The sequence below is a fragment of the Protopterus annectens genome, chromosome 9.part0, assembly GCF_019279795.1.
Source record: "Protopterus annectens isolate FY-2018-M chromosome 9.part0, PAN1.0, whole genome shotgun sequence".
NCBI lineage: Eukaryota > Metazoa > Chordata > Ceratodontiformes > Protopteridae > Protopterus > Protopterus annectens.
The window spans coordinates 1,185,802,640-1,185,818,289 of NC_056743.1; the positions used below are offsets into that span (position 1 = coordinate 1,185,802,640).

Here is a 15,650-nt window from a genome sequence, read left to right on the forward strand (position 1 = left end):
TTTTTGTTAAGATGTAAAGGTTATGTACTTACCGTAACAGTAGATGTATAAGAATTTTGGTCCATCCTTGGTAATGTGTTCTGGCCTGGGGCAAGCAGACTTCTCATATCTCTTCTACTTTTGTTATGCTTCTCCAGAAAAAGTGCAGATCAGAGCTATGGTGCATGATGAGATTGTAGATGGCAGCAAAGTAGCTTAGCAAGCTTTAACTGCAGAGTGGTCCTGATGCCTGCTGCATGTAGCCCTGATGGTTATCAAAGACAGACTGTAGTTCTTACACATCTACTCTTATGTAATAACATAACTTTCATTTCTGCGTTCATGTGCTCCATTTTATAAATCAAGGTAGACTGAAATGATTTATCTGACAAAGCATACACAACATAGGGATCATTTTCAACAGCCACTACAGAAACCATCTTAAAAAAATTGTAATTAGTATGTGATGTTTCTCATTTGTTTATATAACTGGGTGGAGTATGATAAAAATAGCCTTTAATTCAGCTTTTTTCTATGTTTGCTCAATGCAAATAAGACTTAGATGAAGCTTGTGTTTGCTGTGTAAAGATAGTAACATGATGGATAATACTTCCTCTTTGTACAAGGACTCTAGCGATTAGGCTTTATGGGAATGTCAATCTTAAAAGACAGTATAAGGCTCAAAGAATGCTGATAACTAAGGATTTTGTAACATTTCCATTTCTAACATCCTTGTGGTTTGTATGACATTTGATCAGGAAAGCTGAAGTTACAGAAGTTTTTATGTGAATCACTAAAAGTGAGCCACACTGTACATTTTAGTAAAAGTGTTGATTAGAACTCTAGATTGCTCATGAATACATGAGATAAGTTAAGATGGGACATTCTTAGTTTACACATGAATAGCGGCCAGACACAAGTGCTGGCTAGCTGGTTACTGTAATCTTCTGAAACACAGAAACTCAGTGGTATAACACTTATCTCTTCCTGAAAAAGGTGAGGGATCCTACATTTACTGTACTCTTTCTCTATCCTTGTCTTGAAAATTTTGTGAGGGCACAGTTTCACAGCCAAGGTGAGATGATTTAAATTACAGCACTCTATTGTTTTCTTTTCTTTGTATGCTGTATCCAGTTTCCTACCTGTTACCCATCCTTCACCTTTCTATCTGCTTTTGTAGCTTAGATGTGCCTCATTTTATTTCAGTGGAATGTAGTAGAAATAATTTCCATTGAGAATTTCAGATCCAAAATCTTACAGAAAGTAGAAGTACATATACTTTTTAATGGTAAACAGACTCAGGGTTTTTGGTGTGGGATCATGCTTTACTTTAGGATTTTTAAACTTCTCTTCTGAAAATTGCAATGTTGTCTAAACACATATGGAATGCAGAGTATCATACTACTCAACAGCCAGTAGAACTTGAGAGCTTTTTACCAAACCTGTGAGCCTGTCAACTGGTTACAAAATGTACATATATGTCTGCATTAATCATACCATGGACAAGCTGGCATGGCACTTATTATCTTGTAACTTATGTTCATTTTCTTTCACTCTTAAGGTTTCTAGGCACAAAGTGGATGATGTTTCTTGCAGTGGGTATTTATGCTCTCTTCGTCTCTACCAATTACTGGGAGCGCTACTATACTCTCGTCCCATCAGCTGTTGCCATTGGCATGGCTATTGTTCCTCTGTGGGCATCCATGGGAAACTACATCACCAGGTGAGAAAGGTTTCACAGTTACCATAAAACAAAGTGTGTAAATTATAAAAATGCAGTTTTCAGACCCAACGTAACAATTCACATAACTAACGTAGTGACTATACCTGACCAATCCTATCATCTTAGAAAAAGTTGGTACTGTTTTATTTGTAGCAATTTAATTGAGAGAGGCACATGAAAAACATTTTTGCTCCACATGAAACTTTGAAGGAGGAGCATCACAATGTTGTAGAAGGAAAATTAACTTGGAGATTAGTACTTGTACAAAAATAAAATAATTATTGGAGAAATAGTGTGCATTCGCCAGATGGTATAAGAAGCAAACAATGGTGCAAGTAAGATGGTATCATTCAGCATATTATTACTGAATGGACATGAGAAGTGTCCCGTGTTCAACTGTAGTTTGTACCAGAAAATGTAGTAGCTGCTCTGAGGAAGTGCAGTTAGTAATAAAAGAAAATGGTAGTGTTTCATTCACAGGCTAGACATTCACAGGCAAGTAAAGGTATTATAAGAGAAGAGAAAGTCATTGAAGGGAGTGTGGTGGGTGTGAGAGCTGGGATTTGGGGATTGCTCTTTGGAGTTAGTCTGATGTGCTTCTTTGATCCTACAGCTACTTTTTCCAGTAGGAGATACAGCTACTTTTTCCAGTAGGAGATTGTTACATGGGATGGATGTACGGGGGGGGGATTCTGTATTTTTTTATTTTTTTTATTTTTGGTGCAACCCTCCTCTTGACCATCTAGCTCATCCCTGTTCACCCTAATAAACCTGTTCATTCCCTGGAGTGAAAGATTTATGGGCCATTCATTTTATGGGTTGACTGCCAGATAAACCAAGTCATCTGCATGGCAGAGAATTAATTTTTATTTGGTGTATGCCCTACCATTCTCGTGCATGTCTGTAAGCATCTGAGAGAAGCATGTAGTGGGTTTGTGGTGTATTTTCCACAATTCAGCATAGGACTCTACCAGAGCCGCACCCCTTACAAACAGCACCTAACTGACCTAGAACTGCACCAATAGTTTTATTGCATACATTGTGCCTTGGAATATATCCATATCCCTGCACGAGAGGCACCTATCAAACTTGGATCTTCTAGATCATAGGCAGAGCTTTATCCCTGTACACCAGTGTAGCTAAGACTCCTGGATTCTCTATGCCAGTAATAAGACTCATGGATTCTCTATGCCAGTAATAAGACTCGTGGATTCTCTATGCCAGTAATAAGACTCCTGGATTCTCTATGCCAGTAATAAGACTCCTGGCTTCCCTATGCCAGTAATAAGACTCATGGATTCTCTATGCCAGTAATAAGACTCATGGATTCTCTATGCCAGTAATGCAGACTCATATCTCAAAATAAGCTGCTGCTGCTGCTGTTATAATGCATTAGCTGCAGTCATTTTAATTTTGCCAAGTCTGGCATTACTCACTTGTTGCCTTACTTGACTTTCATCACTTTATTATTTCTTCTCATGTCTTTCTGTCTTCACCATTTCATATTTTTGTTTCTTTTTTTGTACAGACTTTCTGTGAACAGTTCTGCATAAGCAGCAGTGTTCTCATGGTTTATGGGGCCTTGAAAATTTGCCAGGTTCTCAGTAGCAGGAGGTTACCTTAGAATGTTTGTTGTCATATAGGATTTCCAGTTAATAGCGAGGTAATTAAAGTCACCCATGAATATGATATTGGGTTGGATGGTTAGTGTTTCTGATAATTTTAAATACATGGTATGGGTTTCCTGGGTCATAGAGGGAGACCTATAACTTGCAAGGGAGTTGGATTTTGCCTATGGTAGTTTGAACATGGCACAGCTCAAGTTCATTGTCCTGTTCATTGTCCTGTTTGAACAGCCTTGAAGTATATTTATCTCTGATGTAAATAGAGACACCTCCACCTTTAGTCCCTGCCTGTGTAGTAACTGGCCTAAATGTGTGGAAGGCATTATAACCTAGCACTGTTGTGTGCCCTCCATGGCTTTAAACCATGTCTTGGTGACGGCACAAACATCAGCATTCTCTAGGGTGAATAGAGCTTCTAGGGAGTAGAGTTTTTTGTTTATACTCCTAGCATTGAGCGGTAATACCTCTAAATTTTCTTGGTTTTGATTTGCTATGTCAGAAGTACTCCTCATACACCTGAGGGAACTGCTTACTTACAGATTTTCTTGTGGCATGGTGAAACATATGATCTGAATCATTAATGTCTGTAATTTGACTCAAGTATCCTGTCTGCAGTAAATCCTTTCAAGAGTATCTTATAGGACACTGTGTACTACTGCAGAAAATTACAAGAGTCTATGGAGTAAAATTGCAAACTACTGAAATGCTGTAATGCCTTAAGAGTGCTATTTTGTAAAATGAATTGTTCATGCACAGCAGCAGAATATATTTCTCCTGTTTATCCCTGGTATCACACTGCAACTTATGCCTCTCAGTTTACTGTTTGCCTGCATGTACTTTCTTTTTCTCCCCTTGGGAGTTGAGAGTTAGCTTGAGATGGGGATCATTTAAAAAATTGTACAACCAGATCTTAACAGTGTGTGTGTCAGTTTATATTGGTATAGCTGTAGACAGAAGTATTAACATAAAGCAGCATATAATTTCTGCATTAGTTTTCTCTTAATTTTGAAATGCAGTACTTTATATGAAGGCTGGTATAAACCTAAGCAAAATAGGAGAGAGAAAATGTGAAAACTGATAATGATGATGATTAAAAAAACAAAAAAAAAAAAACAGGCGTACAGTATTGCCTGTCTTGTAAGCTGTCAGTATAAAATCTAAAACAGCACTCATCATGTGACTTCTCCAAGTGAACATTTTAAACTTGACTAAGCTAAACTGAACTAATAGATTCAACACCGATGTAATGTAAATCATAAACACTGTGCATGAAAGTCTGTTTATATGTCTGTTGTATACATTTAACCGAGTGACTGTACAGTACCATTGACTGCTTTCAGGGAAAACCAGAATTGTTCAAAAATATTAGAGCAGGAGATAAGAAGTGCATGTATACTGTAGTAAATTAATGCAAGAGTGTAGGGAAGCTTTGCATGTTTCACTGAGTGTATATTGCTTACATCAAGCTAACACAGTTCAGGATAGCATACAGAACCAGCTTTTCAGTGCTCAGTATTACAGGTTCATGGGTAAGTACTAGGCTATCAGTTTGCAGACTATTACAAAACCTAGCCAATAACTACAGATCAGAATCAAATCCTCTGAGGTAAAGGCCTTATCCATTATGCCAACCCCATGATAATAGTGAACCACATGGGTTACGTATAAACTAGCAGACATTTATTTGGCTGACACTGTAAATTACACACACACCAGTTTGGGCCAAAGCACATTGCACTAACTCATAGATGGCACATGCATCCTGACACTTTGCCATCATTAATATTGTGGATGTGTCACAAGAAAATGTTTTTTTTTTGGGCTAGGAAGTCATTTCCATTTTGAATAAAGGTAACCGACAGGCTTGTAGTATGTTCATACTTCTCATAAAACTGCCGATGTCCTGGATTATTTTTGTGGGGGGTGGCATTATCCCAAACGTTCTGTTTCATTTTAAACTTGAGGTGATTTAGCTATTATTTTGGTGTAATTACTGAATGCTGTTTAGGATAGGCACATGTTATGCCTCTACTACCTCTTGAACATTAAGGGCCTTGCTTTGGCAAACAGCTCATCCAGAAAGATGTTCAGCAGCTGGCAGTGGCTCTCTGTCAGCTAGACGATTGTGCCCCTGCCATTGCTGGATTTGGGGCAGTCCAGTAGTTTGCAGAATGAGGAACTGGAGAGGAAGAGCTTGTTGGAGTCTGAATAAGTATGGCAAGGAGGTAATAAAACAGTCTAGGGGTAAGCATTGTTTGAATTTTAATGCACAGTATAGAGGTAGGGTAAGGCATAAGAGAAGTGGTCATATATGTATTTTTAATACACACTTCTGATGTGGTTTTATATACTTGTTTGGTAGTAGTGAGTGCATTTCTGAAGGAGAAACTGAGACTGAATATGTGACAGATTATATCCTCTTATTGTAAGGTCATGTTTGCATCATCTGCTAATAAAATGATGATTTTTTTCTTGCCACTTTATAATAGGCATAGGACCATTGTGATGTAGTTCTGAGATTTCCAGAGAATGGCTGGCAAGAGTATACATCAACAGTACAGAGAGTACAGTGAAGTGTTTGCTAAAGAACCCAGAATGAAGTATTTGTAGATCTGCTTGTGTATTATGTGAAAGTGAGTGTTGAAAGTATAATTGACAGATCAGAAGTTCATTGTGCACCTTTCCTATGCTGAATATTAACTTAGAGCATTGATGTAAGTGGAGGAAACAGCAGTGGTCATTGTTTCACCATGTTTACCAGGTAAACTGTATAGCTGAGAAACTTCAGTAATGAATCTGTAATTTCCAGTTCAAAAAGTATTAAGTTAGCAACCTCTGAGCCTAAAGGATAAAGCTGTAACTACAGATTAGTGGCTCAGGTGTCTATTGAAACTGGCATTCAAAAGATAACTGTGCCTATCCTGGAAGGGAGGGAGGTTGGACCAGGGCCATCCAATACCACAATCCCTCAGAAAGGAGGCAGCTCTGCAATGGATAGCCTGAGGGTTGTTGTTCAGCTAACAAACTGCTTCAGTAATATCTGAAGTCATAAGTACACACGATTATGCGCTCACATCAGGGAGAACACTGGTGTCCCTGTGGAGATGTGGGCCCCATTCCCCATATCCAGGGAGGGGCTAACACCCATCTAATGTGTAGTTATTGCTGGGATGCCAGTGAGAATACAAACAGCCCTTATTGCTGTCTGCGCCAGCCCTCCAAATGTCTCCTGCCCATGTACTAGATATTTAGTATTAGTTGCATCTTGTTAGATAGTTGAAAGGTTTAAGACCTTTAATTTTCTTGGCTAGAAATTGTTGTGACCTTTCCAGTTGAGCAATATGTATTCAATGACGGGTCTGATTAGGGAAGAGAATGTGGGTAGGATATCTTATCTGTATCTTGATGAAATACCCTTAGAAATCAGGTGGGCCAGATAGAAGGATTTCATCAATGTGGTGGAAACATGATGACTGTATGAAAGATTATCCATGTAAATGAGCATATCTGTCTGAGGAGGAGTACCATTTATAACATACGAGGTAGAAACTTTTCTGCCAAATGCTGTTATGCTACACTTTTTTCATTTATTTTGAGACCATATTTGATACATCACGTATATGCCCATTCCAGCTATTGCTGAAGTTGTTTTGTATTAGTAGATGAGTAGATAACAGGGCCCAGCTTTCAATGATCAGTAAACTTGGTCAACCAGTACACAGATCTCTCATATGGAAGCATCTGTATGAATATTGGCTTTTTTGTATGAAAATTAAATGTCAACTAGGAAAGGGGCTACAACTGATCTCTGTGGCACCTCACTAGTTACAGCTTTACATTCAGAATGGGAACCAGCAACTTTCATAGCCAAGGATCTACCGGATAGTCAGTTTGCAAGCCAGCAGACAATGTAGGGATTTACATAAAGCTTATTAAATTTTCATTAGTAGCAGCGTGGAGGATAGTGGCAAATACCTTTACCAGGTCAAGATAAGCAATGTGCACAGAATGATTACTGTCCACAACCCCGCTAATCAAGCTTACTAGGTTGAAGAGACAGGACCTGCCCTCACAAAACCAAACTGGTTTGGGATCTAGATCAGTTGAGTTGCCCCTTGTCTGCATAAATGAGTTTGACTATGATATATTCCGTGGTTTTACATATAAGGCTATTGAGGGGCTGATGGGTCTATAATTGCTTGGATCTGTAGGAGGATGAGCTTTGTGTAGGGGAGTTGCAGTGATTGTTCTCCAGGCATCAGGAACACTTGCACTGAGGACAACTTAGGTTGACTTAACATCTTCTTAAGGCAGAATGGCCGCTATGATTACACAGTGGGTGTAGGGATAGCTAAGGGTGAAACAGGTTCTTAGAGCACATTGGCACTGACAGTTGCACAGCATGTGTAGGGGTAATGAATGATGAAATGGGTCCTTAAGACATGTGCATGGGTAGCAAAGGGTGAAACAGATTCCTAAGGTGCAATGACATTCTGAGTTCTGCAGTTGAATTGTGTGTTTGTGTGTGTGAGTGAGTGAAGAAGCAGTCTTTCATTTTGAGGATGATATGTGCATGTTTTCTTGGTGGTTCCTGAGTTGGTGCAGTAATCCAGTATTGAACCCATTGATTCATACACAGAAAACTACAGATGCCTCCATGTGAGAGATCTGCGTACTGCATGGGTTTTTCATTGCCTTTCCTGTGCTGCTACTTCTGTTTCAAAAGCAAAGTAGTTGTCTTGGAGGTTTTAGTGCCGGTTAGTTGATGGCTGATGTTTTCTAGCTTGATGTAGCCATACCATTTTTTCTCAAGCTATGCCTTCAGTACATTTTTAGTATTTCCTTTGAACACCACAGGATTTCTGGTCATAACTGAACTGGAAGTGCCAACTTTGTTTTGGGAGTCGAAAGGCAAGAATCAGACATTTGAAATCTTATTAAAATCTTAGTGAATTTGTAGAAGATGCATGCTTTCTAACCTGCTTAAGACTTTGTAAGTGAACCCATACAATTTTACCATCAAGGGATAGAAGGTAGAAACAGTTGAGCACTTTCTCTGCCTAAATGATTAAGGCAATGTAATTTTACGGAGATCCAGTATTTTGGTGCCTCTTTTAGGAAGCTGATTTATTGTATTTTCATCAACAGTAACCTATGAAGGAAGACCAAGAAACAGTTCTGTTGTCATTGCTACATTTCTTTAATAGGAACCCTAATGACTTAGCAGTATCATTCAAAGGGCAAGGAGATGTACTACCAGTAATGGCGTTGAAAAATCCTCAACATTACATGAAAATAATGCTGCATTAATACAGTGGGTTATCATCAGCATAACTCCAGCCAGAAGCAACAAGGGGATGGGGATACCTACCCATGTGCCACTGGTATTACCTACCTATGTGCCACTGGTATTACCTACCCATGTACCACTGGTATTACCTACCCATGTACCACTGGTATTACCTACCCAAGTGCCACTGGTATTACCTACCCATGTGCCACTGGTATTACCTACCCATGTGCCACTGGTATTACCTACCCAAGTGCCACTGGTATTACCTACCCAAGTGCCACTGGTATTGCCTTCTCATGTGCCACTGATATTACCTTCCCATGTGCCACTGGTATTACCTACCCATGTGCCACTGGTATTGCAATTTTTAGCAAGGAAATTTCTTTGTTTTGCTGTCATTTCTGTGGTTGTGCAACCCAAGTTGAAGCTTAAATGTGAAGTTTTTATGTATGAACCTTGCTACAACAAGCTTATTATGTGGAGATTCTTACACAAGAACCTGTAAGTTATTAGTATATTGTTTATATTTTGAGTGTGATGAGCACACTTGTGCACCAGTGTCACCAGCACTGAGATGATCATCTCCAGACATTAGTTTCACTGAGTAAGGAGTAGTAGAGGGCTACACTAGTGTTTGTAAGAGAACAGCACTGAGCGTTATACAGCACAGTTAGGGTATATTACAGGATTTAGCAGATTTCTGAAAATGAAAGACTCTAAATGCCACACAGCAAGGATAGAGGTAACATGAAACCAATGTATTGTGTTGCGCTGAGAGAAAGGCATTGTGATCCACAGTTGTGAGTAGGGATAATTGAACTATACAAATTTCTGAAAGAATATCTTTGATGGTAAAATAAAATGAAAAGGCCATAATGCTGAACTAGACAGATATGTGATAGTGATTGGAACCACATTTTATATTATGCAAGTAAAACAAATACAAGAAGGCACAGAAAACAAATAAATACACTGCCTTAGAAAGGTGTTCAAACCATTTCTTTCAAATGAGCTCAGTAAACTCAAGTTTGTGGCACCTTGCTACTCTAAAGCAGGTTAATTTCCTCTTTTCCTGATATGCGTCACTTTAGGTTTACATTATGTAGTATGATGAGAGGAATGACCCCTTGTATAAGGGAGTTGTCAGGAAGGCAAACACCCCCTTCTTGGGGGGGGGGGGCTTATTCACTGATGTTTGAATGTGTTGAGTACTGCTGTACTTATTTGGTCAGTGGGCTGTGTCAAAATGGCACTTGATAAAATTAACTTCATTAGTAGGTAATTAGGTCATTTAGAAATGAAGAGTTTTAAACAAGTGAAAACTGGAGTAGCATAAAGGGAGCAAGGAAATATCTACTTCCTTATCCTTGTTCTAAATACGAAGATGAAAAAATGGTACCAGTGGAGGTCTCTCTCACACACACACACACACACACACACACACACACAGATACACAGACACACAGACACAGACACACAGACACACACAGACAAAGACACACACAGACACACAGACAGACACAGACAAAGACACACACAAAGACACACAGACACACACACACACACACACACACACACACACATGCAAAACCTTTACATATTTCTTTTTGTCTAACCAAAAGAAAGTGATTTTAGAAATAGAAGTGAAAGACTATGAAGCTGTGTCCTCAAAACACTGACTTTGAATTTTGATGTTCTCCAGGAGGGGCTGAGAAATGCATAATAGTATATTTTGTAAAGTCGTCCATCCCTGGTAACTAACATATTGAAAACACATCCCTTAGAGTTGACCCAGTAATGAGGGGCTTAGAGAGGCACATGGATAATAATCTAGCCTTTGACCATCATGTGTCTACAGTGGTGAGGAAATCATTTTATATTGCGCAGCTTGTAAACAAAGGTATGGCATTCAAGTCCAAGGAAGTCATTGTTCCACTGTATTCGGCATTCATCAGAATTTCAGTGAGTACAATGCCCCCTTTGGTATGTACCTAACCAGGCATATCCAACAATTGGAACGTCCACAGAGGTTCCTCACTAAAAGAATACAGGGTGTAAGTAAAATGTCCTATGCAAACTGCCTCCAGGCTCTATCCCTGTATTCTGTCTCCTACAGGCTTTTGAGGGGAGATCTGTGCCTGGCATACAGGGCATTGTCAGTCCCCACTCTGATTGACCTCTTGCATATCCACAAAACAAAGAGTACCAGAATTATCCATTCTAAAGACTTAAACCTTGCCTGTGACATAAATAGGACCTGCTGGAGAGATAGGTATGTATCCCAGAGACTACCCCTTCTACGGAACAGATTATCCATGCATGTGAAGCAGAGTTCCTCTGGAACTCAATTCAAGTGAAACGTGGACAACTGGATGGGAAACCAGAAATTCATCCCTGGTTTGGCACCTATGTGTGTAATGGACACAGGTAATCTGTAAATGGTTCTTCTCTCAGGCCCATGCTTGCACTTATCAAGGGTTTCAGAACTTGTCAGAGATTTGGGATGCATGGCTAGGCTTAAAAAGGCCATTGTGGTCGTTAACCTAGTAAATACAAATGAACCTATGAATAAACATGAAGGAGATGTCCATTCCTCAGGCCACTACATAGAGTTGTAAAACTTTCTCAGTGGTGTAGTTTGCGATCCTGTTCCAGATTCTTTTTCAATAGTGTGTGTGTGTGTGTGTGTGTGTGTGTGTGTGTGTGTGTGTGTGTGTGTGTGTGTGTGTGTGTGTGTGTGTGTGTGTGTGTGTGTGTGAACTCTTTCCTTTTAGTTCAGACTATGTAAGCTTGTCTGTTGACAGCATTATCCTCTCCCATTACCAGTTGTTGCCTTATGTGTAATGCTGCTTGGGTGCGCTGAGGTTGCCTGTCAGGGAGAAGACTTTTCCCTAAGAAGTGCAGTTAATAGGCAATCAGGAATGGTCATGCTGCAGAGAGGACTAGATTGGAGTCTGTCCAGCAGCCTGGTATACTGCTGGGATGGGGACAGTAATTGTACACAATGTCAGCTGTGTCCACCTCCCTGCCTACACCACATTTCTTATCTTTTTCTAGTTTTACTCCAGAGGTAGAACATGAACTGGTTCACATCATTCTCATTCATTGTAATGGGCTGTGCATGTCAATATCTGTGGTTTCTATAGTTACCATGTGGGTCTCGCATTGCAGGCTATATCCTTGACCTCTTCTTCCTCATTTCCAAGAAGAAAAGCAGTTCAGAATTTTTCAGTCCATCCTTTTGTGAAGTATCAGCATCATGAATGTGTAAATAATCAGATCTCTGGTAGTTTTTCCCTGTTTCTTGGAGTTTTATAATGACTTGTGGGAAGATTGTGTAGATATGTGTCTTGTACATCGGGGGATCAATTGATGTTCTTCATGTTTCACTGTTGCAGTCATCACACTTGGGTTATCCTGTCAGGGGTAGCCCTCAGTTGGCCTGAATACCAGCGGCTTAGTATTTCTGCATCAGTTGCTGTCACTCCAGGACTGACGTCAGGTTGTTAGTGGTATAAATTCTTGCCAAGGAGCCCGAAGTAGATGCAGTTCACACGAGTGCCGGTCAGCCGCTACCTGAGTTTTCATTTCTGAATTGAAAAATAAGTACCCCAATGGGGATCCTTTTTTCTTACTCTAACCAATTTTCGAAAAAGTTAACAATTGTCTTGCCTGTGGAAAGCAAATACCACACCGAGACTTCTGTTCTTACTGCATCACCTGTTTAGGTCCAGACCACGACGTCCCTCGCTGTCACTTTTGTGCTTTGTTCAACTCCAGAACTATAAGTCATTGGGCCCTTATTATAGCTAAATATTTTTGCTCTCAGTCCTTGTATACCGATATGGGTTTGGTAAGCCATCCAACTACTGATCTGAAAAAAACATAAGGATAAAGAGAGAGACAGACTGCACAGGTACAAAACTGCCAACGACTCTTCTGTTAAGCTAGTCGTCAGTTCTCCAGTCCTCAGTGAGGCGCTTTCACAGCCCCTGATGCCTGCTTCTGTGGATTTGCAGGCCACTACTGAAACCTGTTTGGAGTCCGGTATGCAGCGAGACTCTTCTTCAACTAAGGATCCTGCGGATGTCTCTACCTTGGATGGGTCCGGAGCCACTGAGCAGGCACCGGATTCCGAGGAAGTTCTTCACACTACTGACACTTGACACAAACCAATGACTTCTTTTGCGTTTTCAGTTCTTTCAAAAGCTACTGAGTTTCTAAGGCCCAGGGTATGAACTATGCCTAAAAAAACGACGACCCAAGCTCAGGCACCTGCTTCCATGCCTCAATCTTAAATGCTTAAAACTGAGGAAGACCTTATGTTTATTAGGGAAAGCCAGGTTACCCCTTCCAAAAGAAAAATAGACTTGTCCCCAGTAGTTTTATCTGAACAGGACTCCGATTACTCTGAGGTTTCTGAATATGAAGACATTCAACCCCTGTCTGCTTATGAGGATCCTGATGCAGAGAAATCCATTCCTTTTGCCTCTCCTCCCGAGGATTTTTCATTTGGTGAAACCCTACGTACTTTAAGGGAGCATTTCCAATGGGAATGTCAGGACTATCCTCAGTTAAAAAAGAGACTCGGGGAATTCTTAGGTTTACCACAGCACAGACCTTTAGCCATTCCTCCTGTCCTGGATGTTGTAGATGATGTTTTATGGAATCCAGTTTGACTCCTGACACCCTTCCTCCTGCTCCCAAAAAACCTGACAAGTACTACAGAGTCCATGACTCTCTCAAATTTCTTTTCAAAAATCCTACTGCTGACTCAGAGGTCATCTCCCAAGGACCTAAAGGAATTAAAGCAACCTCAGCTAAGAATCCCACCTCCTCAGATGGGGATTCCCGAGCTTTAGACAGATGGAGTAAAAAAGTATACACCTCTGCAACTCTTGCTATTAGAGCACTAAATTGTCAGTTCCACATGCTGAAATATTCGCAGCATACCATGGAAGTCCTCAAACAAAAAATATCTTCCTTTCCTGCTTGTGCAGAAAATAAAGAATTACAAGAGCTTATGCATTCTGCAAGCCAAGTTACTAAGCACACCTTGCAATCTGGCTTTGATGCCCTAGAAGCACCTTGCAGGGCAGCAGTCACTGGTTCTGTCCTTAGAAGGTATGCTTGGCTTAAGGAACAGACTTTGCCAGACCATGTCAAATCAAAATTATTGGCCACACCTGTGAAGACTGGTAGAGATGGGTGAAGGCTGCCAGCCTAATCAAATAGAATTTGATACATAATTCTGGCATTTGTAAATTTAAATGTAAAATACAGGCTTGTGTGTAAAGAAATGCTGTTTCAACAATGTGGCAACATTGCCATCTGCTGTAAAGAAAGTTAGTCAAGCATGTCTTGTTTGTCCTTTGAAGTTAAAATTATTTCATTACTGCCTTTGTGTTACAATTTGGTTCCGGTCCGGCTAGAGGAAAGCTTCCTGCCTATTGTTTTAAGGCTAAAGTTAATGACCAGAATTTGCATGTGGAATGTCCTTTATTGCTCTAAGTTTAAAAGAATGTAAATGCAGTTTCTGTGTGGCCTGGGAACCAGGAAAGTGTCAAAGAAATGATGTAATGGGAACTAAATGAAAATGATGTAATCTGGGAGGGCCCAGCAGAAATGTTTGTTAGTGATTTTAAAAACTATTCCTCAGAGAGAGACTGTAAGCATTTTGATCTTGGACATCTAACTCAGCACTGTATTGTGCTCTCTGCATGTAAGTAGGATTTTAGCACCATGTTTTCTCTTAGGAATAGTTAGGAATTAGAAGGTTTAGACTGTGTTTTTCCTTCTGTATTATTTTAAGTTTCTGTGTGATCTCTGAACTCTTGTGGTTTAGTAGTATTGTCTTGTGGTTCTAATTACTTATTATTAAATCTTTTAAAACCTTTTTACTGTGGCTGGTTTATGTAGAGATAAATTAAGCTCTCGAGTACATTGCATGCTTATAAGTGATCCTGTAATAAGCCCTTCCAATAAGCCTTGATTTCTTAAGTTACACTAATATTGGATAATAATATTCCACAGTAATAATTGGACACCCTTTTAAGGGCCTTTGGGTAGATGATAATTATTAGCTGGTGGTGGCAGTAATTACTACTGTACAGTCTGGGTAAAGGGGCACAGCTGGAGAATCTGTGTCAGCCTTTCCAAGGAGTGTCTGTGAAGTTGTATAATTACTTATCTCAAAAAGTGTGGGTGTGTCAGCTACTTGGACAGGGACACGAAGCACTGGTTGGACAGAGAGGGTACTGGAGGTTAGCTTGCCAGCTAGGCTGAGATCTGGACCCTATATCTGTGCCAGTGGGGAGTGTTATTGGGGACCTGGGGAGCAAAGGAACAACCAGCCCCAGACTGACTGTGATCTCTGTGTGCGCATAAGGGAAATTGTACTTTACTGTGTGTATTTGTTATCCTTTCCTCTTATATGAGACACCCTCTCTGGTGTTAGTGGTGAGGATTGAGGCTCGTTGATTGCTGGGCCAAGGCACGTGCATCACAGCACCTTTGAATAAAGACAATTTGTTTGGCACCGAGGCAGAAGAGGTTTTAAAAAGGATGGAAGAAAAAGCTAAATCTATGCAGACAGTTAAAGACTTTTTACAGGTCCAGCCTCCGAGATTCAGTAGGCATTGCCCCTTCAAGCACGGGCCCTTTCTGGCCCCCTCCAGGCCAGCTCAGCCAAGATCCAGAGGAAGCAGACCCCCCAGACAGCAGTCCCAGGAAATGCAGAGATCTAAGCAATGGAGTTCCTCCTCTTCAAAAACAAGGAGTGCTAAGCCACCCCCTTATGGTAAGAACTCGCAATGACTTTACACCTCCACCCCTTACCTCTGCCCACCTGCTTGTGCCCCAAGGAGGAAAACTCTCCTTCCATGCAAACAACTGGGCCTCTATTACCAGCGACTGATAGGTCCTCAACATAGAGTCCCAGGGATACAAATTTTATTTCCACACTCTGCCAACCCCAAAAGGGTTCCCAGATCTTCCTCCAAACCAGTGGGCAGAGGCCAAAAAGCAAGTT

The 15,650-nt window shown here is 40.4% G+C and overlaps 1 protein-coding gene across 1 annotated transcript in view; it reads left to right on the forward strand.

Annotated features, from left to right (window-relative positions):
• The window catches only part of UNC93B1 (unc-93 homolog B1, TLR signaling regulator), a 374,232-nt gene that overhangs the window by 135,743 nt on the left and 222,839 nt on the right, over window positions 1–15,650 (forward strand). Inside the window, exon 5 of the mRNA XM_044084084.1 lies at window positions 1,541–1,702. Within this exon, the coding sequence (XP_043940019.1) occupies window positions 1,541–1,702 (162 nt within the window). The remainder of the gene's footprint in view (window positions 1–1,540; window positions 1,703–15,650) is intronic.